Source organism: Myxine glutinosa, chromosome 4 (genome assembly GCF_964187855.1).
Source record: "Myxine glutinosa chromosome 4, kmMyxGlut1.1, whole genome shotgun sequence".
Lineage (NCBI taxonomy): Eukaryota > Metazoa > Chordata > Myxini > Myxiniformes > Myxinidae > Myxine > Myxine glutinosa.
In genome coordinates, this window is record NC_136264.1 from 27,447,763 (window position 1) to 27,473,336 (window position 25,574).

At 43.7% G+C, this 25,574-nt stretch overlaps 1 protein-coding gene across 17 annotated transcripts in view; it reads left to right on the forward strand.

The window, feature by feature from the left end:
- LOC137424531 (eukaryotic translation initiation factor 4 gamma 3) overlaps positions 1-25,574 on the forward strand; it is a 269,017-nt gene that overhangs the window by 230,561 nt on the left and 12,882 nt on the right. For 16 of the 17 annotated variants that reach the window (XM_078775553.1, XM_078775566.1, XM_078775555.1 and 13 more), the window contains 6 exons: positions 1,749-1,942; positions 2,377-2,486; positions 3,120-3,289; positions 3,492-3,617; positions 14,294-14,372; positions 15,115-15,213. The exons of the other annotated variant lie outside the window; for it this stretch is intronic. In XM_078775553.1, coding sequence (XP_078631679.1) covers positions 1,749-1,942; positions 2,377-2,486; positions 3,120-3,289; positions 3,492-3,617; positions 14,294-14,372; positions 15,115-15,213 — 778 coding nt within the window. The remainder of the gene's footprint in view (positions 1-1,748; positions 1,943-2,376; positions 2,487-3,119; positions 3,290-3,491; positions 3,618-14,293; positions 14,373-15,114; positions 15,214-25,574) is intronic. 17 annotated transcript variants of the gene reach the window in all.

Genomic DNA, 25,574 nt, shown 5'->3' on the forward strand with positions numbered 1-25,574 from the left:
TGCATTGTCATCTTGGAAGACAAAGTTTCCTCGAAAGGCTGCACGAGCAAATGGAAGCAATGTTTCTTCCAGAATGGCCCTGTACTTGAACTGGTTCAGGTTTCCATTCAAATCAACCAGGTCAGTTTTGCTCCCTGCATGAAAAGCAGCCCAAACGGTCACCCCACCACCTCCAGCTTGGACTCTTGGCACTATACAATCTTTGTTGTAGGCTTCATGCACTTGTCTGCGCACTCGGACGCGGCCATCTTGACGATAGACCAGAAATCTAGACTCGTCACTGAAGATCACGTGATTCCAGTCACGTGATCTCTCTGAGCAGGGACACCTCTCTGAGCATTTCGTTTCAGGATCTTTGACACCTGACCTTGAATGATGCCATACTGCCGAGCAATAGCACGCTGTTTTATGCCGTAATTTCGTAAAGCCACCACTCAATGACAAACAGCATTGTCGAGTTGACGGACCATCTCCAGAGGAAGCGGCAATAACTTTTGGACACGTGCAGCAGTTGTTTTCCACGAATACAGAATGCAACAACCCTTGTATACCCGACTGTGAAGTCAATCATCAAATGCACCTGCCCGTACATTTTGCCACCCACCTGTGATATAATCCTGTTGTTGACTTCTTGCTGCGACAGACAATCAGTGACATGGTTCTTTTAACAAAGAAATCACCAAAGTGTAAAAGAAACTCACCAGATTGATATACTGAGTTAAGAAAGTAAACCCAAGTCAAGGAAAAAAAATAATTCCATATTAAATGCCAAGTCTGTAAATACGTTTGAATAAGGATATCACATTGCTGTGTTGACTGACGGGACACAACTTTGAGGTTGTGGGTCCGTTGATGTTGAATAATATGCTGATGTGGACCTGCGGCCAAGGTTGTGAATCCGCCGTTTGGAGAGGTTCTGGGTGGAAAGGATCGAAACCTCGATGAAACAGGGTGCCCAGCCGATGATCCTGGCAGTTGGAAAACCAGTCAATTGCTTATAAGTTAAGGTTACAACTTCAAATATAAAATAGCTTTTACAAGGTGTGTGTGTGTGTGTGTGTGTGTGTGTGTGTGTGTGTGTGTGTGTGTGTGTGTGTGTGTGTGTGTGTGTGTGTGTGTGTGTGTGTGTGTGTGTGTGTGTGTGTGTGTGTGTGTGTGTGTGTGTGTGTGTGTGTGTGTGTGTGTGTGTGTGTGTGTGTGTGTGTGTGTGTGTGTGTGTGTGTGTGTGCGCGCGTGCGTGCGTGCGTGCGTGCGTGCGTGCGCGCGTTTTTTTTTTCTGTTTTTTTTTTTTTCCAGGTTCCTTCTTGTGACCAGTGCAGTAATTGGTCTTTATTTTGATTGAGCAAAGTGATATTGGGTGCTCATCACAGTTGTCACTGAGCAAAAGACAAACTTCACTTTTGTACCTCCATTGGCTTAATTGAGATTGCTGATCTTTTCTGTTCTTGGAAAATGTTTTTTGTTGATTATTTTATTTTTATGTATTTTAAACGTTGATTTAACATTTATGGAGGAGCTTGTACATAAACCACATGCAGGGCAAACGCATTGGACTACACAAGTGTACTTTTGTGTGAATTGCAAGGACATTATTAGACAATGGACAAATACATGTATAAAGGATTTGAACCTGGGTCCCCTGAGATAATGGGCAATCGGTTCAAATGAGAATGCTGAAAGGGCCAACTCTTTTTCACTTCGCCTGACTTTTTTCGTTTTTATTTTACTTCTTTTTTCTGTTATTGCAGAGGCAGCACTGGTCGTGACCGGACTGATCGCAATGTCCGCCAACTACCTACAACAGGCAAGGGTAGCTTTGGCAGGGAGCTCATGGAGGAGCGGAGCCGGGAGGTTGATATAGAGCGCGAGAGCATGCCACGTCGCCGTGAAGAGCGCCCAAAGGAGCGTGAGGATGAGCGGCGGGTCCGAGAATCCCGTGCTGGTGCGTTGACTCTTTGTTCCTCCCTGCTGTCATTACGGGCCAGTCTCTCTCCTTTTACTAAACTATCACTTATCGTTGTGATGGAGTTACTACGCTCATTTTCCAGATTGGCCATTGCAGCTCAACCCTCTGAAATTGACTTTGTGCTGTGCATTTACTGACACTAAAAACATTCTACAGGTTTTATTTGACTAATATGTGCTGTTTTATTTACTGGACAAGTTGATCAATCTCTGCGGCTTCCTTGTTCAATCCCTTCTTTTCTTTGATTATTACTTGATAATTTCAGCGAGTCATGTAATCAATCCTCCATTGTTATAGACGTCTCTCTGTTAAATTGTTATTAATCTGCAAAAATCATTTTATGGTGCTATTGGGGGACTGCACTAATGTTGTGTGGCTTGTAAGTGAAAGTATTATTTCCTTGTGTGCAGGCAAGGTTGAACCCCCACCAGCCGCACCCCCCATAAAGCTCACAGAGGAAGAGATGGAGAGAAAATCTCGGTCTATAATCGAGGAGTTTCTGCACCTCAATGACCTTAAGGTGTGGTTGGCAAAATGCGCTGGTGATGCTGTTCTGCTTCCCCATGCCACCCGGGTCTTCCCCCATAAATGATTGTTTTTTTTTGTTATTCTTTGTCAAGTTGGCCGAGTGGTTATTTCACAATCAAATTGAGATGTGCTACTGAACATGTGGTCTCATTCTGGGAGACATAGCAACTCTACATTGCGGTGTTTATTTTATACCTCCAATACCGAAGGTGGACGGAAGTTTTCCTTTCACCCCAGTCTTTTTGTCTGTTTGTGAGCAGGATGTCTCATAGTTCTGGACGGATTCTGATGAAATTTGGTGGACAGATTGGGTGTGTGTGACGAACTGATTGATTAAATTTTGGTAAAGATCTGGATCTGATGATTTAATTATTTTTTTAAAGTGAATCTTCACCATTGAAAGATTGGGCCAAAAAACTATATATGGCGTGATACCTCAAAATGTTGTAGATGGGTTTTGACAAAGCTTTGTGGATAAGTGGGTCGGTGACAAGAATAAGCTGATTCGATTTTGTTCAAGGTCTGAATTCAGATCCGGCCTGTCAACGGCATACAAAACGTGAACTGTAAATGTGGCACATTAAAATCTGCTTTGTAGGCAACCATTGGGTGCTTTTGTTGGCAGGAAGCGATGCAGTGCGTCCGGGAGCTGGAGGTATCCCAGTTGTCAGTGTTTGTGCGCATTGGCATCGAATCGACGCTGGAGCGCAGCACAATTTCCCGGGAACACATGGGTAACCTGCTGTGCCAGCTAGTGCATAATGACATGCTTCCACGTCAGCAGTATTTCCATGGGTATGTGCTTTAAGAAAACGGAACGAGACATTACTTTTGTTTGGAGACTGCTTGTTATTGCCATCAAATTTTCCACGTGTTGTGACCATTTCACAAAATACTCCTTAGTCTTTGTGTATGTCTAAACTATCTACTTGTAGTGAAAGGCATTGTGTCAGGAAGGTTTCTGCTTGGGTTGAGCTGATAGACTAATATGTTGCAGGTTGAGTGAGATACTAGAGATCTCTGAAGACATGGCTATTGACATCCCACACATCTGGATGTACCTTGCTGAGCTCATGACTCCCATGCTTGTAGATGGAGGCATCCCCATGGCTGAACTTTTCACGTGAGTTATATCGGGTCTATCTCGCCATCGTTCTCTTCTACCTTGTATCAAAGATCCAGCCTGTTTGCTTCCTTGCCATCCCTGGTAAATTTGGTCAACAATGAAAAAGTTGGTCCAACCTGATGTGCATTATTGTGTTCATTGATATCTCCTTAGACGGGGGAAAAATATGTTAACATTAAAAACGCTCTTTTAGACTTTGTTTTTAATGTCGTATTGGGGCAGGCCGATGTCAACATGCCACTTTGGAGCAATTTGACCATTTATTGAGGTACATGAATTTGTGGCGATTGAAGTTACTATATCTCAGTAGTTACTCTCTCAAAGAAAACCAAACTTGGCAGGTTATTCCATTGTCCTAAGCCCGCCGCGAGAAAATTCCACCCGTTGCTTCACTGAATATGGAGGAGGGATCTTTAATTCTTTGTCTTTAAGTTTTAGGCTGTTTTCTTAGCCGTGAGGCTCTACATACGCCATGACCCCAGACAATACAGCGGTGAACAAGGGAGCCTTTAAGTAATCTCTATTATGTATGTTGCCAAAAGCACAGGGAATTCTAAAGTGTACGTTGTTTTTTTTTATGTTGATGTTTTGGCATAAACTCATGAGTGGTTGAGTTTCTCTGTCATGCTTTGAAGAAGAAGCAATGCTTTGTTCACACTGTTTCTCTGTATTGGGTGTTTGCCCTCACAATAATTAAATTATGACAAATGGGAATAAAGTTGAAGCATTTTGCAACTTGAAAAAAAACACCCTAAGCTATGGAGGTGTGAATTAAGATGACAGTGCAGAATGAGAACAGACTTACTTACAAAAATACACTTGATTATAAGAATCGCTAACGTTAGCTTTTTCAGATTTCACTCCAGACATTGATACTTATTTATGGTATGGGATCTTATCCTCAAATCCGAATCCAGATTTTGATTATATGCTTTAATTAGTCCGTGCGAGTCGATGGCGTTTCCAAGGCACATTTCAATAGGCCGAAACATAATGGCGGCTTATGAACCCAGCAATGTCGTAGAGGGTTGACCACAATGGCGGACCGCCATTTTTGTAAGCCTTATTTTTGTTTTTTTGTTATGAGCACCCTGTTGGTCATCTTCAAAAAGGGGTTTTAACACACCCGAAGACCCAGTTTTCATTCATGCACTCCAAAGTATGCATGCAAAGTTTAGGGCTGGTATGTGTCATGGTTTTCGATTTATGGAGCAGACACACACACACACACACACACACACACCTTTTTTATTATTATCGATAGACAACACATTGTTTAGTCTTAAAATATACACCAGAGGCCTATGAAGCCAAAGAGCTGCGTGGAGTGAAAGAAATGGCAGAGATTTCTGGCCTGCTGGAGGGAATGACGTCGCCCGGCTAATGGGCGGTGCTTGTGACGTTTGGGGACAGGGGGAAGGCACTCACTCACTCCTCCCCTTCCCAACCCCCCCCCCCCCCCCTCCCCCCCACTCCCCTTCCAACAGGACAGTAAGGCCATCTATAGCATAACCCACCCCACAACAGGAATTGTTATGCCATTTTTAGCATCCAGTCAGCACATACATACATACATACATACATACATACATACATACACACACATACACACACACACACATACGCATGTGCATACACACACTAAGGTGGATACTTTGAGACCTGTGATGGCTCTGTTCCACTTTCTAAAACCTGCATATGGAGATAACAACACAGGTGGATCTGATATGTTTCTGTTTTCTTGCTTTCTGTGGACTCTCCATCCTTGAAGCATCAGATATCTGCATTTTATTGATTAACGGAAACAAGATATCCTGCATTAGTAAAGCCTAAATTCTAAGAGTACTTTAATATATTTTGTATTATTAACACGAGATATCAACTTTGCATGTTCAACAATCTTTGTATGCTTGTCATGCTTAGGACAGTGAGGTCACCTGCCAAGTTTGGTTTCATTTGAGCTAGTAACTGCTGAGATGTAGCAACACCAATGTGCATACATTTCCTACACCTCAACCAATGGTCGAATTGCTGCAAAAGTGGCATTTTGACATAGGCCTCAATCAGACTAGGGTGCATCAAACACCCCGTTTTTGAAAATATTCTCATTAATCTCGTCTTTTTTTTCGTTACACACGCCCTATAGAGCATGTCTAAAATATTTCGAGTATTCAATTTTGTTTAGCCCCTCCCACCTCCCCACCACGATCAGGTAAAAATTGTGACCCCCGCTAATCTGATAAGGTAAAAATTATGTACCACCGCTAATTGGTTGCTTTGGCCAAATATGAGATTTTCAAATGTTATAAAAGTGAGAACACTTTCTTATAGTAATTTAGGGGCACTGATTCTAAAAATGGCCTCTAATAGGTGGTGTGATCAAAATCCCAAAATTGGATCCAAAAAAATTAATATAATGGTGCGAGTTTAACAGCAAGTTCTTCTCTGGGGCTGCAACAGAGTTCTCTTTCCAAAGGCTGAGGTCGAAGTGCCTGAATTCTACCCTTTGACTTTTTCCCCTGAAGGCATTATGTTTTCCGGGTTGTCCGTCCGGCTGTGCGTGCGTAACGGATTTTTGTTACCGCGATAACTTGTGAACCACTGAAGGGATTTTTACCAAACTTGGCAAAGGCATGTACAAGGATACAAAGCTGAACCGATTAGATTTTGGGTTGACCGGGTCAAAGGTCGATTGTCATGTGACCTTTTATTTAAAATCTTTGTTGCCACAATACATTGTGAATCACTGAAGAAATTTGATCCAAACCTGGTATAACTATAGGCTGTAATACAAAGATGAACTGATTATTGCATTTTCGCTTCAAAAGGTCAATGAGACATGTGCCCTTTAATTGAAAATCATTTTGTTACTGCAATAACTTGTGAACCACTGCACAATTACAACCAAACTTGGCACAAGTATCGATTGGTAATGCAAAGTTGAACATCAATGGATTAAATTTTAGGTGCAATAAGTCAAAGGTCAGTCAGTCAGTCTTGTGACTTTTGAAAATCATTGAAGACCATAACTCGAGTTATGAGCATCTCCTTTTTTTCACTTTGACTTTTTTCTTCTCTTCCCCCCCCCCCCCCCCTTTTTTTTAATCTCAGTGCTGTCTTTCTGTCTCTGTCTCTCGCTCTCACTCTCGTCTGTCTCTGTCTCTCTCTCTCGCTCTCTGTCTCTGTCTCTCTCTCTCTCGTTCTCGCTCTCTGTGTGTGTGTCTCTCTCTCTCTCTCTTTCTTTTCTCATTCTCATTCTCTCTTTCTCTCTGTGTCTCTGTCTCTTTCACGTCAAATTATATTTCGTAATTTATTCTTTTTTTTTTTTTTAAGTTAGTTCATATAGGGCAGTGCTTTGGTATAAGTTATGGTTGGTTTGTTGATTATTTCTTGCTTGCGAAAATCGAAGATTTTTCAAGTATATTAGTTGGTCTTGTGCATTATTCTGTCTGTTTGTCAGTCGCCTACAGGTCACAATTTTTAACCGATCTTCACAAAACTGCACCAAACGGTAGAGTTGGTCATAAGCAAGAAGCCTTTTGTTTTTGGGATCAAAAGGTCAATCAGGTCAACATCGGCCAAATGTCACCAACTTTGTCATATTTCTAAAATCCTCAATTTCTCAATTTTAATCCAATTGACTTGAAATTTGAAGAGGATTTGCAAATCTGGACACTGAATTCAATCACCAATTATATTTTAGGTCAACATAGGCCAAAAGGTCAACATCCTAGTTTAGAGATTTCACGAGTATTGTGCTATGCACGACATATTTCTTGTTTTTTTTATTCTTTCGGCACAGTTTTGCTCTCTTATTCACTTTTAATAAAAAAAATTCTCAACAACCGCTTATCTGATCGATACTAAACTTTCAACATAGGAGCTACTCCTCGTGGAAAATTTCTTAACGGCAACTATGATGTCATCGGTCATGTGGCATGGCAGCCATATTTGATTAAAGGGAAAAGTTTGGACATCTCCAAAAGCACTTCGCAGAAAAAATTTAATTTGGCACATGTCACCACTCCCCATGGGGAATAAAGCTTGGTAATGATGACTTCATCGGTGAAGTGGTATGCTAGCCATAACTCGATGAATCAAAATCCTTATCTGAAAATGATTGAGGGTGATCTACGAAGACACTTGTCAAGAGAATTAAATTGATGATGTAATCAGTCACGTTTGGTTTGGCATTTAGCCATATTGGATTTAGCCATAGGTTTGGCAGCCATATTGGATTGAAAATAAAAACCTTTTAAAATCTTTTTCTCCAGAACTGCTTCAGAGATCGATGCGAAACTTCAACCACATGATATTTTGTGTTGCAAACCCCTCCCCCACCTATTCCAGCCTTTTTGTTTCATCTGTGCACATTTAGAATGATCATTAGTTGGTTTCATTTCAACTTGATCTCCACTGTAATGTCTGATAGCGATTGAAATAGATTCTCCTTTGATGGATAATTATCCAAACATATCATAGTTCATAGTTCAGCATGTTGTGGCTTTGTATGAGAATTGCCAAGTCTGGATGTTTGATTTTGTTTAGTACCAAAAACACACACAAAAAAAACATTTTTTGACAGAAGCATTAACCTTCAAGTTATTAGTCCCCTACCGGTTTACACCGGAGGGGACTATAAGTTTGAACTCCGTCCCTCTGTCTGTCAGTCCGTCAGTCCGTCAGTCCGTCACGCAAAGAACAGTTTTCCGGACTTTTTTTCTAAACTCTTAATGCTAATGATTTCAAACTTGGTACATGGTTTCCTCATGATAAGTTACAGATGAAGTTCGAACTTCACGACGTTTCGATCATTTTTGACAAAGTTATGGCACTTTGAACTTTGGGAATTCTGATAATTCTGATGATCCTTAACTCAGTGCCATTTTAAGTTTTAATTTCCTTTAAAAAAGATTTTCTCTGCAATAATAGGACCGATTGAGATAAAATTTTCACCATATGATGGACTCGGTCTGTATAATATTTTAATGGTAATTATGACGTCACAGGTCACGTGGTTCGTCCGCCGTATTGTTTTTCGTGAAAACACGAAAACCCCTTTTTCTCTGCAACGGCTGAACAGATCGAGGCCAAACTTTGCAGGCAGAATCGCATACCCATGACGAACAAAAAAGTCAGGGAGCATGACGTCGTGCGTCACATGGTTTCAGAGTTATGACGTTTTTAAGCATGAACCTTTAAAACCGAGCTCCTCCCTCATTTTTGATCCGATCGAGGGGAAACTTCACAGATCTGTTCAGCATATCAATCTACTAAAATGTCCTTTTGGAATTTGCGATAGGATGCGTGGTTTGGCAGATATCGTTAATTAAACGAAAATATTTTTTAAAATGGATGTCTCTTGTTTATTCTGGAGTTCTCCTCAAGCCGCACCGCGTGCCCTCAGCCTCGTCTCGCGAACGTCAACAGCACGACACAGCACGCGCTTTCCGGAGGGGCGGAGCCAAACCGGGCAATATATATATATATATATATATATATATATATATATATATATATACTGTATATACACACACACACACACACACACACACACACACACCGGAAAATATAATAAATTACACATGGTTTCAGAGGTATGACGTTTTTAAGCTTTTTTTTTTTTTTTTTTTTTTTTTTTTTTGTATACTGAATCGAGGCTCGTGAAAGAGCTAACATTTACTTCACAAACAAATCAACCAGACAAACAAAACACACAAAAAGCGGGAGCGGAAAACAAGATGGGGAGAGAAGGGGAAGCACACAAACACAACATTTGAGAGCAGGGAGATGTGTGGAAGGGAGAGGGCTTGGGGGGAGGAGGAATGGGAAGGGGGGGGGGGGGTGGAGGGAGAAGTATAAAACACAAGGACACCAATGACTTCCAGGACAGAAGTTGGTATTTCAAAAAAGTGGAATTGGGGTGAAATTAGCGGGGGTAGAAAAGATCAAGGTTTTGGATGGGGGAAGATAAGAGATGGTGGTGAACAGCTGTTTTAAAGACCTGGAGGGTGGAGTGGGATTGAAGCGCGTGAGGGAGTTTGTTCCAGAGGCGGGAGAAAAGAGGAATGAAGGAGTGAAGGTGAGCAGAGAGTCTCGATTTTGGCAGTTTGACCATAAGAGGGTTGCAGGCAGATCTTGTGCGACCTGTAGGAATATTTGCGGGACAGAGCCCAGAGAGAGCTGGGGGGGCAAGGCCAGAGAGGAGTCGGTAGAAGATGGAAAGACCACCAACCTGCCTGCGGTGAGTGAGTGAGAGGCCCTTGGAGTTAGCTTCATCGCGGGAGATTCCAATGATTCTGAATGCTTTGGTTTCAACAGCGTGAAGACGAGCTAGGTGTGAGGCAGGAGCACCAGCCCAGAGGGGAGAGCAGTATTCCATTGAGCTGCGGATGAAAGCCTTGTATGTGGTGAAGAGCTCAGGTGTGCCAAGGAAGGACTTCGCACGACGGAGGATGCCCAGTCGGCGACTGGCTTTGGAGGCCAGATTTGAAATGTGGTTTTCCCAGGAAAGATCATGGCAGATAGTGAGACCCAAAAGCTTGAGTGACAGAACTTCTTGGAGAGGATTATTCAGAAAGTGGATGGGAGGGTTGTCCAGTCGGTCTTTTCGGAGAGACATCGTAAGAGTGTGAGATTTGTCAGGATTGAAAGACATGTTCCACTTGTTTGCCCAGTCTGTGATTTTGTCCAGGTCTGCAGAGAGTGAGGAGGCAGCAGACTGCCGATCTGAGGGATGAAGAATGGAGCGACAGAGAGTAGAGTCATCAGCAAAGAGATACAGAGGATTTTCAAGAGAGTCAGAGAGATCATTGATGAAGACCAGAAAAAGCACTGGGCCGAGAACACTGCCTTGTGGAACTCCAGCCTGAACAGGAAGAGGAGATGAGAGAAACCCATTCAGGGCCACACGTTGACTACGACTAGAGAGGAAGTCCGCCAGCCATGCGTGGAGATTTCCATGGATTCCAAAAGAGGAGAGTTTGGTGAGCAGAGCGGGGTGCCAGACCGTATCGAAGGCACGTGATATGTCAAGGGAGACTGCTCTAATTTTCTGTTTGGCATTGAGGACCTCCATCCATTGTTGAGAAAGCAGAAGCAGCATGTCCAGAGTAGAGTGTCCAGGTCTGAAACCAAATTGATGATCAGAGATCAAGCCATTGGAGAAGAGGAAAGATTTCATATCTGAAGCAATGATGGATTCCATTCCATGACTTTGCTGATAATTGGGAGAAGGCTGATTGGTCTGTAGTTGCTGGGATCTGTTTTTGCACCTTTTTTGTGCAAAGCGGTGATGTTGGCAGATTTCCAAGCAGATGGAAGATGACCTTGAGCAAAAGAGAGGGTGAAGAGAACAGAGAGAGGGAGTGAAAGAGCGGAAGAACAGGATTTTAGGACCCGTGGGCTGATGCCGTCAGGTCCAGTTGCAGAATCCGAGTCGAGGGTTGACAGAAACTTTTCCACCTTGTCAGGAGGAAAGGACACAGAGTCCAGGAGCAGCTGGGTACGACTGGGTACGGTGGGTACAGAGAGGGATGGGTTTGGGACACAAGATTTAGAGGCAAACACAGAGTTGAGGCATTCAGCTTTTTCACGTGCGGAGTCAGCCGTGTGGCCATTTGAGGTGAGGGAGGGGATGGAGGGGGAACAAACACCAGAAACAGATTTGACCAGACGCCACCAGGATTTGGAAAAGGGAGACAGATAAGAGAGTTCGGTCCTGAGAACGGAGAGATATTGTTTCCTGGCTCTCCTGAGGGTGGACACACACTTGTTTCGGGCTTTGTGAAAGGAAATGAGATTTCCTTCCGTTAGATTTGCTTTCCAGGAGACGAAAGCAAGTTGTTTCTGGGCAATAACCTCACCACAAGATTCCGTGTACCATGGACGGGAGGAAGGGTATGACAACAGAAGACGAGATGGGATAAATCTGTGCATGAGAGAGAGCAGTTTGCTTTGGAAGAATTCCCAGGAAGAATTTATGTCAGAGGCAGTAGAGATGGGAGACCAGTCCAGATGATTGATGGCTGCTTGAAGACCGTGCCAGTTGGCCTGAGTGAAATGCCAGACTCGTCGACGCTGAGGAGGCTCTCTGAGAATGGTCAGGGAGATGTCCACTTTAACAAGCACATGATCAGAAGAGCCGATTGGAGCAGAAGAAGAGCAGCAGACATTTTCAGGGAAGTTAGTCATAACCAAGTCCAGAAGAGAAGATGCTCCGTTGACTGAAATCCGGGTCGGGAAATTGACAGATTGTGTCAGTCCCAGTGAGTCACAGAAGTCCTTTGCTGAAGAGCCATGGCTGGTGAGAGAGGTACCCACACCCAGCCAACTGGCATGGTGACAGTTGAAATCACCACATATGAGGAAGAGAGAGTTGGGATGGGTAGATAGAAGTTGGTCCATATTCTCAGACAGCGAGATGTAGATGGAGTCATCACTGTTTGGTGGACGGTACAACACACATATGAACAAAAGGTGGGAGCGAAGGGGAAGCCGTAGCCAAAGGTATTCCTGGGGGTGAGGTGGAGAGAGGGCAGTGCAGGGCGAGTGAGGAAGAGAGTTTTTTATAAAGATAGCAACCCCACCTCCAGGACGAGGCTCAGGTCTATCATACCGGAGTAGGGAGTAACCTGGGAGAGATACCAAGGAATCAGAGACATCATGAAGGAGGAAAGTTTCTGTTAAGCAGATCACGTCTGGTTTGTCAGAAGCAACCTGTATGGAGAGATCAGACATGTTTGAGCGAAGGCCCCGGATGTTTGAGGTCCATACTGTTAAGGAAGAGGAAGGGGGAGCATCGGATACAGAACGGGGGGGGGGGGGGGGGAGCGGTATGGTAAGATGTGGAAGAGGTAGGGAGAGCTGTTGAAGGTGTGTCAGAGATTACAGAATAGCTCGGAGAAAGGGAAGGATGGGGCAGACAAAAGGTTTGATGGTGATTGGGAGAGGCGCAGTGAGGTGTTATTTGACGAGGGGGAAGAGCGAGGCAGAAGGTTGAGGGAGATGAAGGTGAAAGTTGGAAGGGGGAAGAAGCGGGGAGGACGCTCTGAGGGGGAGGGGTGAGAGGGGAGTCTAGGAGGGGAGGAGCGAGGGAGAGTCTCGGAGGGGAGGGGTGTGGGGGGAGATTTGAAAGGAATGGGTGATTGGGAAGATTTGGAGGGGAGGGGCAAGGGGGAAGATTTGAAAGAGATGGGTGATGTGGATGATTTGGAGGGGATGGGCAAGGGGGTAGATTTAGAGGGGAGGGGTGATGGGATTTTGAAAAATGTACGATTAATGGGAAACGAACATTTATTGCAAAATGAGTTTCTTGAGACATTTGAGTCAAAAATACGTTTGAGGATGCTGGAGGGAGGATGGAGTGCTGGAGAGTTTAGGGAATGAATGAAAGAGATGGAATTTTTTTTTGGAATGAATGGATTTGGTGAGCAAGTCGAAAGCATCCTTTTATAGAAGAAGAAGAAAAAGGTGTTATAGAATATGACAGAATACAGGTCTTCAGGGTTCAGATGAGACATTTTTTAACAACGTGATCACAAACAGCGTGGTCGAAGAATGAACGAACGAACAACTAAGAACGAATAAATGAATAAAAACGGAAGGAAATGTTTTTGGGTTTTTTTTGTTTTTTTTTGAGATTTTAAAACAAGGAAGTATGGGATGAAAAGACCGTGAAAAACAGAGACCGGAAAAAAATTGCAGCGCGATCAGAGAACCGCTGAGACAAAAACAAAGCCTAAAGCCAAGGTTGGACACAGTAGCCTAGTAGTAGTACTACACTTAGGCCTCAGAATACACGATGAGAAAGACCGACGATTCTGTACACAGGTATGAAAAACCAACGCCAAGAATACTATTAAAGACACCCCAATAGGTACATACAATACCAGTTTCGACAAAAACACAATTGTGAAAAGTTACTTAACTTCGAAAGCGAGCGTGCATGGACAGCTTTGAAGAGACGAGACCTCCAATCTTGCGCATGCGCAGCATGAACCTTTAAAACCGAGCTCCTCCCTCATTTTTGATCCAATTGAGGGGAAACCTCACAGATCTGTTCAGCATATCAATCTACTAAAATGACCTTTTGTAATTTGCGATAGGGCGCGTGGTTTGGCAGATATCGTTAATTAAACGAAAATATTTTTTTTAAATGGATATCTCTTGAATCGCTAGTACCTCAGACCGTGAGTTCGGAATTATATAATTCACACAGTGCAATACGTGCAGGCCGCTACACGGAGCGACCTTGCGGGCTTATCAACGAGGCGAGGCGTGACACACATGTGTCTCAGCATACCTCAGATCAAGTTTGAAAACCAGCATCAACCGTGCATAAATTTGCATATTCGATCATTTTTGACAAAGTTATGGCACTTTGAACTTTGGTAGGGGACATGTATTGCAGCGCAATACTCAGAATGCTTGTTTAAATGGGAACGTTTTTGCTTTGCGAATGAGACAAAAAGGCAAAAGAGATTGCATACATTGCGGAGCCATTGTCGCTCCTATGTTCACTGCTGTGTCAGTCTGAGCATGGCCTTACCATCTGCCCCATTCTCACTACATTTGGTTTGTTTCTTTGATTTATCGACCTGAATTTCCTTTGGGATCCTCAAAGCAGCATATCCTTCGAGTTTGTCTTTTGCTTCCTCCATGTGCCCTTGTAGAAGCTGCAAGGTACTGTTGCCCTCAAAAAAAGCTGGAGTCCTGCTGTCTGACATCCTCCACCTGCTATGCAAGCGCATGGTGAGAACCACCTATCTTGTTACCCACTCTTCGCCCACTTCCCCCCTCCATCTCCATCGTGACCCCCAAAAGAATACATTTTGTACTTCTGCTTCACAAGATAACAAACTGCACCATTTCCACATTGCTGGACTGCCCTCACTGTACTCGTGACTTTTTGTGCTTGGGATTTTGCTTTCCCGCTATTCTTCAACACCTAATGTCAAGCTCAAATTTGTTGCCTGCAAATTATATATTCATTAATATTTAATTTGGCACTTAAATCTGGAAAATGCACTATTAAGCAGCAAATTAAACTTGGTGAATTTCCAAATCAGACGCAGCCATACCTTGCCTTTGTGGATCCATCATTGTCTGTCAAGTGTCAGTTTTCACCTGCACTCGTGGACCCAGAAAGGCAAGACGTGGCTCTCGTTTCAGGAATTGCTGAGAATTTCACTGAAGTTTTGTTTTTAATGGTGTATTGTGAAATCGGAATGCAAAATGAAATGTTGCAAACTCATCAGATCAATGAATCAGTTGTGTTGCTGTTGTGATTGTTGTTTGGGTTGTTCACATTTCAGGTAAATATTTTGACTTTGCAGCCGTGCAAAGTCAAAATAAGTATTTATTTATTTATTTATTTTGCTCTTTTTTGATTAATTTTTACAATCACCTTTATTAATCCGTTCTATTTAAAATTTCATTTACAAATCCAGGCCACTTTTCCACTTTCTAATGTTTGGTTGTTTTTGGCATGCAGAGCCATATGAAAGTAGCCAGCCAATGGAGGCAAGCTGGCCTCAACTGGAGTGACTTTTTGCCGGAAAATGAAAACATTAGTGAGTTCCTCACAGCCATGGTGAGCATATTTTTAGTGTGAAGACTAAGCCGTACCACAGGTGTTACAGGCCATCAGATTATTCTGTTAACGAGGAGGGTCAGAACTTTAAGACACATCTATCTGTGTAGCACTTGTCTAACCAAGGCAACCTGCCATTTGTAGCAAGTAATGCTTTGCTTTGTTTTGTTTTGTCAGTATGTTTTGTCAAGTACTTGTAAAGCTGTTTTTAAAAAGTGTAATTCCTCTAGGTATTTGTGTTGTAAAGTTTTTAGACCTTGTGAAACTTTTGTCTCTCAGCAACAGGTAAGATTTTTGTTATTGACTGCGAATTGGGTATCTATATAATAATAGCGTAAGGACTCGACTTTGTTATCCCTTTTACGCCGCACCCAGTGACCCGATGCCCACGGCACTAATGGATTTACGATCTACGAACCGCGCTCTTTGTTTATCACGTACAGGCATACTCGAAAAATCTGAATTAGCCGACTTTGGGGCCCAAAAGCATCCGATTAACTGCCGATACGACGCCATCTTACGACGCCATCGTAATGGCGTCTGCTGGGCGAAGGCGAAGCAAGCCATCCGCTGATTGGACAGGCGAAGGCGAAAGCAAGCCGTCCACTGAGTGGACAATCCAGAGCATGCATTTGTGCCGGTGTCGGCGATCGTTGTTCATATACACACTCTTCATTCTCATCTTTCTTCCTAACTCTTACTCGGACAAGCAAATCCCCCATGCCATCCATAATGGTACACTCTATCCATACACCACATCCTCCCTTCCGTGGATGTTCCACAGGTTTCGGCTAGCTAAGACATAATTGTCCCCCGTCGCACCGCGGAGCGAAAGGGGGACTATGGTTTTCCCCTCCGTCCGTGTGTCCGTCCGTCCTTCCATGCGTGCGGGCATGCGTAAGCGAAGGACCGCATTCGGATTTGGTGTGTGGGTGCAACCCACGTCAAAATCCAAGATGGCCGCCGCCATGTATGTCTGAACCTTGTGAGCTGAGTATCTTGAAAAATAAGCGAAGTACCAACTTCTAATCTGGTGTGTGGGTGTATCTAGGCACAAAGAAGAACGCTATTGAAAATTGGGTCGCCACATCAAAATCCAAGATGGCCGCCACCATATATATGTCTGAACCTTGTGAGCAAAATATCTTGAAAAATAAGCGAAGTACCAACTTCTAATCTTGTGTGTGGGTGTATCTAGGCATAAGGAAGAACCCTATTGAAAATTGGGTCGCCATGTCAAAATTCAAGATGGCCGCCGCCATGTATGTCTGAACCTTGTGAGCTGAATATCTTGAAAAATAAGCGAAGTACCAACTTCTAATCTGGTGTGTGAGTGTATCTCGGCACAAGGAAGAACTCTATTGAAAATTGGATCGCCACGTCAAAATCCAAGATGGCCGCCACCATATATATGTCTGAACCTTAAGAGCAAAATATCTTGAAAAATAAGCGAAGTACCAACTTCTAATCTTGTGTGTGGGTGTATCTAGGCATACGGAAGAACCCTATTGAAAATTGGGTCGCCACATCAAAATCCAAGATGGCCGCCGCCATGTATGTGAACCTTGTGAGTGGAATATCTTGAAAAATAAGCGAAGTAATAATAATAATACATTTCTTTTATATAGCGCTTTTCAAGAAGCCCAAAGGCGCTTTGACAGAGTACAAAAAACAAGTGCAAAAAGACAAAAATCAATAGGTAAATAATCAAAGCAAAAGGAAGGAGAAGGAGAAGGAGAAGGAGAAGAGATAGTCAGGGGTTAAATGCTGTGGGTTAAATGTTGAATGCAGTGTTGAACAGGTGGGTCTTGAGTGATGTTTGGAATGTGGTGAGTGAGGAGGAGTCTCTGATGGTGTGAGGTCGTGAGTTCCAGAGGGTGGAAGCAGCGATGGAGAAGGCCCTGTCCCACCAGGATCTGAATTTGTTCCGGATTGGGGGGGGGGGGGGGGGGTCAGGAGGTTGGTACCAGCAGAGCGGAGGTTGCGGGTGGGAGTGTGTCTGGAGAGGAGGTCAGTCAGGTTGGATGGGGCCAGGTTATGGAGGGCTTTGTAGGTCAAGAGGAGGATTTTGTACTGGATTCTCTGGGGGATGGGGAGCCAGTGAAGCTTGTAAAAGACGGGGGTGATGTGGTCACGGGTCCGGGAATGGGTGAGTAGACGGGCAGCAGAGTTCTGAATGTATTGGAGTTTATTGGTGATTATTGAGGGTGAACCATAGAGGAGGATGTTGCAGTAGTCCAGACGGGAGGTGATGAAGGCGTGGATGAGGGTTTCTGCAGCCGTGGAGGAGAGGGATGGACGGAGACGGGCGATGTTTTTCAGGTGAAAGAAGGCTGTCTTTGTGATCTGTTTAGTGTATTTGTCGAAGGGGAGGGTTTGGTCAAAGATGATGTCAAGATTCCGGATGTGAGGGGAGGTGGATACTGGGAAACCGTCGATGTTGAGGGCAAAGTTATGGGTGGATTTGGTGAGCGTTTTTGGGCCAATGATGATTATTTCAGATTTATCATAGTTAAGTTTGAGGAAGTTGATTTGAAGCCAGGATTTTATTTCAGTGATGCAGTTTGTCAGGATAGAGTGGGTGGCGGTGGAGATGGACTTGGTGGAGATGAAAAGCTGGATGTCATCGGCGAAGCAGTGGAATTGGAGACCATGACGGCGGATTAAGTGACCAAGGGGGGACAGGTACAGGATGAAGAGGAGGGGGCCAAGAACTGAACCTTGGGGGAGGGGAGCAGTGGGGGATTTGCAGTTATTGATGGAGATGAACTGGCGTCTGTCAGAGAGGTATGATTTGATCCAAGAGAGGGCAGTGCCGGTAATGTTAAAGGTGGTTTCAAGTCTTTTGAGGAGGATGGTGTGATTGATGGTTTCAAAGGCGGCGCTGAGGTCGAGGAGGATGAGAATGTTGAGGTTTCCGGCATCAGAGGAGAGGAGAAGTACCAACTTCTAATCTGGTGTGTGGTTGTATCTAGGCATAAGGAAGAACGCTATTGAAAATTGGGTCGCCACGTCAAAATCCAAGGTGGCCACCACCATATATATGTCTGAGCCTTGTGAACGAAATATCCTGAAAAATAAGCGAAGTACCAACTTCTAATCTGGTGTGTGGGTGTATCTAGGCATAAGGAAGAACGCTATTGAAAATTGGGTCGCCACGTCAAAATTGAAGATGGCTGCCTCCATGTATGTCTGAACCTTGTGAGCGAAATATCATATCATAGCATGTTTTCTGCGTCTTCCACTTTGTCAACTCACATCACTTCCCCGACGGGGGACCTAGGCGTAACGCTTGTTGGATATTAAGTTTGGATGTAAATCAAAGTACGTTATTTATCTTCTCACTTTTGGAGATTGTGGATTGCAATATGTTGGTAAAACTTCTCACTGTTTACATCAGCGTTTGAATGGACATAGGTCTAGTACTCTAGTGTATCGTCTGGTATTAAGACATTCTGGTATTATTTATATAACCATTTCAATGAAGTTGGGCATGATTTTAATCGTTGTTCTGTTCAAGTAATAGATTCAGTTAATGTTAATGATTTTGATAATATAGAGGAGTGTAATGTTGAGCTTTGGCGCAAAGAGGACTTTTGGATTAGGACCCTATGTATGATCTATCCTTTTGGCCTTAATGATAGGGTACAAGGTACTGGGTCAGTTTCTCTCGGAAATGTTTCTGGTAATGAGTATTTTGCTAATCCAATCAGAGGGAGACCCAGAGGGCATGGACATCGTAGTCGGGGTCGTATAGTTCCAAAAATGGAAATTTCAGAGATAATTGATAAACGTAAAGGTTTTTATGAAGGAAAGGTTTTTCATGATATTTATGTTCTGCTGAGGTCATGTTCCCAACAAGTTTTAGCTAATATTCTCCAGAGTTTAGCAGTTTCATATTACATGTGTTCGTTTTTGATTGAAGCTTTTTGTTGCAGGGTTCTTACAAAGAAGTCTCATCCCAAAGTTGATGGGATACACTCGTTCTTAATATGTGATCTTTCTAGCAAACCGGCAGAGATAAGCTTCGACTTCATTCTATTTTTAGGGATACTAGTATAGAGAATTTATTACCCAATAAAGTTAGGGAGCGAGCCCCATTGAAGGTTTATTTCACCTTCACTAAGACCATAGGATAATCCTTATTCAATTACAGTAAATTTCTTAAAACTCTTGGTATAGATATGGTAAAAGACATTTTGGAGACCGACTGTGCATGTTCATCTTCCCCTTTTTTGTATGATCCATGTGCACACGTAGTTTCTGGGGATTTGAATATTATTAGTAATTGTGAAATTAGGGATTTGATGAAAATGGGAGCTAAATATAGGGAACCAGTAACTCAACCTTGGAGCTGCATCAGGTCTTCAATTGTAGATTCTGTCTCTAATTTTGTTGACAGAATGTGCACCAAGATTAAGTTATCTGTAAACGGTTTCAATCCACGGTCTAATCACTGGGTCGGTCTAAACCAGTGTTTAACAAGCCGAGTGTTCGAAAAGATATCAATGATCTCCATGTATGTCATAGCTCCTTGGATAAGGCTGCTAATAATTTTGTTGTAGTTTGTAAAAAGTTTTATGTGGAGGTTTTATTAAGAGAGTTGGACATCGATACGGTTACTTTCACTAGTATAGGAAATAGCACATATTATGTTCCTTGTCATAAGTCGCTCCAGGATATTATCTCCGAGCATCAGGAAGTTTTAGTTAATAATTTCAGTATTAAATGTAAAGAGGTCAATCTTTGTATTCCTCGGCTTTACTGGAATGTTTGAGCAGGTTAAGGGTATTCCCATTGGTGGGAATACTTGTTGTTATATAGCTGATATTTGTGTGGTTAACTATAACTTTTTTAATGATATTTGTGTGGTTAATGTTACGTGCTCCTCCCCGACCCCCTGGTCACGGTGTACCTCCGAGACCCGAGAGGAGTCACGGCAGAAAAACGTGTTATTCGGTATGTCAAAGATCAATGGTGAAGCCACACCAATTGTTACAAACCAACAAGTATTGTATTAAGATCACACAAGAATAACAGTACAAAAACAATAGTATGAATCAAAAGTACAATCAATATCCTATGATGGTACCATCAGTTTTGTAATATATATCTCACTGTGCTCCAAGTGAGTGAACCAAGAACATCCCCAATGTCTCTAATCCCCGGCTTCAAGCCAAAGTCGATCCGCTCCAGCGATCGTCAGATCAATGTCCAATCGAGACCAGAATCCCGTTGGGTTGGCAGTTACAGTCCTGCTGCCAAAGCTGTGCAAAGGCGCCCTCCAGGCGCCTGGGAAATCCAAAGGCACGACGCAGGTTGTTCTGTCACAGCGAAAACAACTCTGTCGCAGGAATCCCTTTCTTGGGAAACCCAAAGTTCACTCGTGACTCTTGCTCGCCAACGTTCGCTCCAGACCGCAAAGCAACTATGCTTCTTGTCCGACTCCACTCGCTCCGCCTTCTTTTCTCTCCTCTTCTTCCTCTTCGTCGTCTGGTTTCCGGTTTCTTTTAACTCTAACTTTTCCACCTTTTGAAAATAGTTCCTAAACAATAAACCTTTTGAAAACAATAATAGTACATGGAATCAAAAATGTTTACAGTGGATGAAAACCACCACAACGGAAGTGAGAAATCCGTAACACTCCCGCCCCCACCCCCCCCCCCCCCCCCCTCAAGAAAGAAAGTTTGAACATCGTGAAAACTTTCTTTGCAGGCAAAACTTTTAACAAACAAAAGTAAAACTCACACCCAAATCATCAATTCACGTGAGCAACAATAATTAATATTTCCCAAAAATAAAGCAACAAAACTTCCAAACCACCTACAGGAATTTCCAAAGTTAGTTCACTCTGGACAAAGCATCAGCAACGACATTGTCCCTGCCCTTTACATGCTCAATTTCAAAGTTGAACTCCTGCAAAGCCAAACTCCATCTCATCAACCTCTGATTTTTATTTTTCATTTTTTGAATGAAGGTTAAGGGGTTGTGATCAAAAATCCAAAATAAAGCAAACCTCTATAGCACTTTTTGAAGGAGGCCGAGCTGAGAGCCAGGTTTCATGGTGGTTGGGTGGTGAGGCCTGGAAGTATTCACTACATGGACGCCTTTAGGAACGTGGAGTTCACGGTTAATCCGTGTAGGAATCTTGGCTCGGCTGCTCCGCAGCATTCAGTGCTTCAAACTCTTCCTAACTTTCATAATAATCACGGTTGGAGCGCTTGTCGCTGTAGTCACGTAAATAGCGGTCTCCTTCTCGGCCACCACCCTGATAATCCTCCCTTCGGGAGCTGCCGTAACTCTGGGAGCCTCCATAGTAATCTCGACTGCGGCCACCACCAAAACTACTACTCCCACCCTGGGAGCCATAGCCACCCCTGAAACTACCTCCACGTTTTCCTCCTCTGTAGCCCCCTCGATGCCCATGGCCTGCCTTCTCTACTGTTATGGTCCGACCATCCAAATCCTTGCCATTCAAATCCTTTTTTGCATCTTTGGCGTTCTTTGTGTTTTCAAACGTGACAAAGCCAAACCCTCTCGACTTTTGCGTCTCCCTGTCTTTTATCAGCAACACTTCCAAGAGTGGTCTATATTTGCCGAGTCCAGAACATCTTCCCTTGTGTTGAAGTTCAGTCCACCTACAAAGAGCTTGCCAACATTGCCTCCATCCATGACTTGTGTGTGTTGACACTTAGTTTCAGGGTACTTGACACGAAGTGTCTGTTCAAAGCCTGACGTCAGTACCTTCCTCTTCTCTTCAGAGCGCTTCCTACCCATAGCATGAGTCGCGGTACAGGATGGAAAGATACCCGGAATCTCCTGCTCTAACTGTGCAGTTATTTTCCATACTAGGCTTTTCAACAAACATCGGGTTACCAGAAACTTGACCACCGGCCAAATCATTCCCGATAACAAAAGAGATTCCCTCTACAGGAAGAGTGGCTTGTAAACCTACGGTGACCGGTCCTGACACCAAATCAGACTTTAAATGAATGACATGAAGTGGAGCTTTAACATAGCCACCAACCCCCTGTAAAAGAACACTAACACCAGTTGCCGTCTTCTCTGACAATGGCAAAATGCCTTCAAGCATCAAAGATTGATGTGACCCTGTGTCCCTCAATACCCTAACAGGTCTCTGGTTAGTCAAGTCTCCATCCAGTGATACAAACCCCTCTGAAATAAAAGGTTTGTAACCCTCTTGAACAAGGTCGTTCTGTGATGCCGTAACTTTGGCAATGGAACCTTCACAAGGCACTGTCCTCCAAGGACGATTTCTCGCATTTGTCAATGCATTCGGAGTTGTACTAGTCTGACTCCGCTCCTGATTTTTTCTTTTCAGGGCATGACATTGGGACATCAAATGCCCAGGTTTCTTGCAAAAAGCGCAAGTAGGCCCGGAGGAAAAACTATTGGTCTGCCTCGGGCCCCCCGGAAGATAAGTCTGTCTTGGAACTGTCGTCTTCTGATCCCTAAAAGTCGCGGTATCAGATTTGTCCTCATAGTCATCTCTAGGCCGCCCCCATGAATATTCGTTCTCCACACCGGATGTTCCATAACTCCCCTGGCGAACTCTAGGCGGGAAGTTAGGTTTGTGGAACCCCATCCTGTGTGTCAAGGCATAGTCATCTGCCACGGTTGCTGCCTCATACAACTCTGGTACCTTCTTTTCCTCCAGATGTACTTTAATGTCCGCGTGGACACACTGTTTGAATTCCTCCACCAAGATTAATTGTCGCAACAGTTTGAAGTCTTTCCCAATCCCCTTCGAATCACACCACCGATCAAACATGGTTTCCTTCATTCTGGCAAACTCCACATGGGTCTCACTCTCCCTCTTCCTGGCATTCCGGAATTTTTGCCGGTAAGCTTCAGGGACCAATTCATAGGCTTTGAGAATGGTTTTCTTCCCGATCTCATAATCTGCACATTGGTCATTCGGTAAAGCCGAATAGATATTCTGAGCTTTACCCACCAAAACACTTTGCACTAACATATAGTCCAGGACCCCACAGGCCATTTTAGCATTTGAGCCCCTATTTCAAAGTGTAAAAAAAACTTGGCTACCTCCTTTTCATTGAAGGGTGGAACCAGCCTCACATGTCTACCAACATCCCAGGTGTTCTGACTAGTTGTCGAACTAGCCGGCATGGATACGACTTCTCTCCGTTCTCCCATTAATTCCAGCTCCTTGAGTTTAACTTCCTTCTGATACTCCATGTCACGTTCCTTTAACTCCCTTTCGGCTCTCCTTTCCTCGGCTCTTTCCTTTGCTCTTCTTTCTTCGAGTTCCCTTTCAGTTCTCCTTTCCTCTGTTCTTCTCTCCTCGAGTTCTCGTTCCTGTACTACTCTTTTTTCCTCGAGTTCTCGTTCCTGTTCTACTCTTCTTTCCTCGAGTTCTCTTTCAGCTCTCCTTTCCTCTGCTCTTCTCTCCTCGGCTTTCCATTCCAACTCTTTTAACCTTTCCTGGCTCTGCAGTTGCATCTCCATTTTCCGGAGCTCCACATTTTCTTTTTCCTCGGGTAACCAATCCAAGGGTACCTCTGTCCATGTTCCCAGTCCCACCAGAGATTCTACCACCAATGTCTGCATCTCTGCTTTTCATATTAACTCGGACCTCCAAGTTACAATGTTTGGCCAATATCAAGAGTTCCGATTTTTTACCGCTAGGAACTGTGCCTCATTAGGGGACGCCGCAAACTTTTCTGCGTCAAACACCATGGTGACTATCAGTTAACACCTGTTAACGTTCACACAAAAAAAAAATTCAAATTTTTTGAAAAATTTGGGAATATTACAAAAATTCCACAAATTTGGGAATTCTGGGAATGTTAGGGAATTCTATCCCGGACGAGCCCCCAATTTCTGTTATGTGCTCCTCCCCGACCCCCTGGTCACGGTGTACCCCCGAGCCCCGAGAGGAGTCACGGCAGAAAAATGTGTTATTCTGTATGTCAAAGATCAATGGAGAAGCCACCCCAATTGTTACTCACAAACAAATATTGTATTACGATCACACAAGAATAACAGTACAACAATAATAGCAATCAAAAGTACAATCAATATCCTATGATGGTACCATCAGTTTTGTAATATATAACTCGCTGTGCTCCAAGTGAGTGAAACAAGAACATCCCCAATGTCTCGAATCCCCGGCTTCAAGCCAAAGTCGATCCGCTCCAGCGATCGTCAGATCAATGTCCAATCGAGACCAGAATCCAGTTGGGTTGGCAGTTACAGTCCTGCTGCCAAAGCTGTGCAAAGGCGCCCTCCAGGCGACTGGGAAATCACACCCTCGGGTATGGACGTTCCAAGGCTCACAGTCGGCGAACCTCAGATTTACCTTCAAAATCCGCGTTGCACACACACACACCAGATACGTCTGAATGCGGTGAAAACGGCTGAAGTCAAGCAAAGAAAAACCTTGCGTGATGTGCAAAAGCTGAAGCGAAGCAAAGAAACCTTGCACGACGTGCAAAGAGCGCGAGTCAAAATGGCCGACGGCCCGTACTCAAGACGTAACGGCAGTCCAACGATTCTTGACCGCAAAACCTGACACGCAGGTTGATCTGTCGCAGCGATAACAACTCTGTCGCAGGAATCCCTTTCCTGGGAAACCCAAAGTTCACTCGTGACTCTTGCTCGCCAACATTCACTCCAGACCGCAAAGCAACTATGCTTCTTGTCCGACTCCACTCGCTCCGCCTTCTTTTCTCTCCTCTTCTTCCTCTTCGTCGTCTGGTTCCCGATCTGGTTTCCGGTTTCTTTTAACTCTAACTTTTCCACCTTTTGAAAATAGTTCATAAACAATGAACCTTTTGAAAACAATAATAGTACATGGAATCAAAAATGTTTACAGTGGATGAAAACCACCATAACGGAAGTGACGAATCCGTAACATTAACTATAATTGTTTTTATAGGCTGCTTTACAAGATTTATCCAGATAGTCTGATTGTTGTAAACAAGAGTGGTAATGATTGTACTGTTGCTGTATATCTGGACGTGTTAGTTAAAGTTAGATAGAATGGCTTTAGTATGAGTATATCATAAAGTTGATGATTTCAGTTTCGCTGTAGTCTTGTACACCTTCCAGGTGGCAAAATACAACAACAACAACAACATGCATTTTCAGGCCATTTTCCCTGCGAGAGCGGGGGTTAGCCTTGCAGTCCCCATGACAATCTTCTCCATTTTGCCCTATTTTCTGCATCTCTCCTTGTTAACCCCCTTGCCCGCATTTCTTTTTCCACCATCTTTAGCCAAGTCTTTCTCGGTCTTCCCCGTCCTCTACTTCCTTCTACATTCATTTCCATCACTCTTCTCAACCAGTCACTTTCATCCTTCCTCAACACATGACCA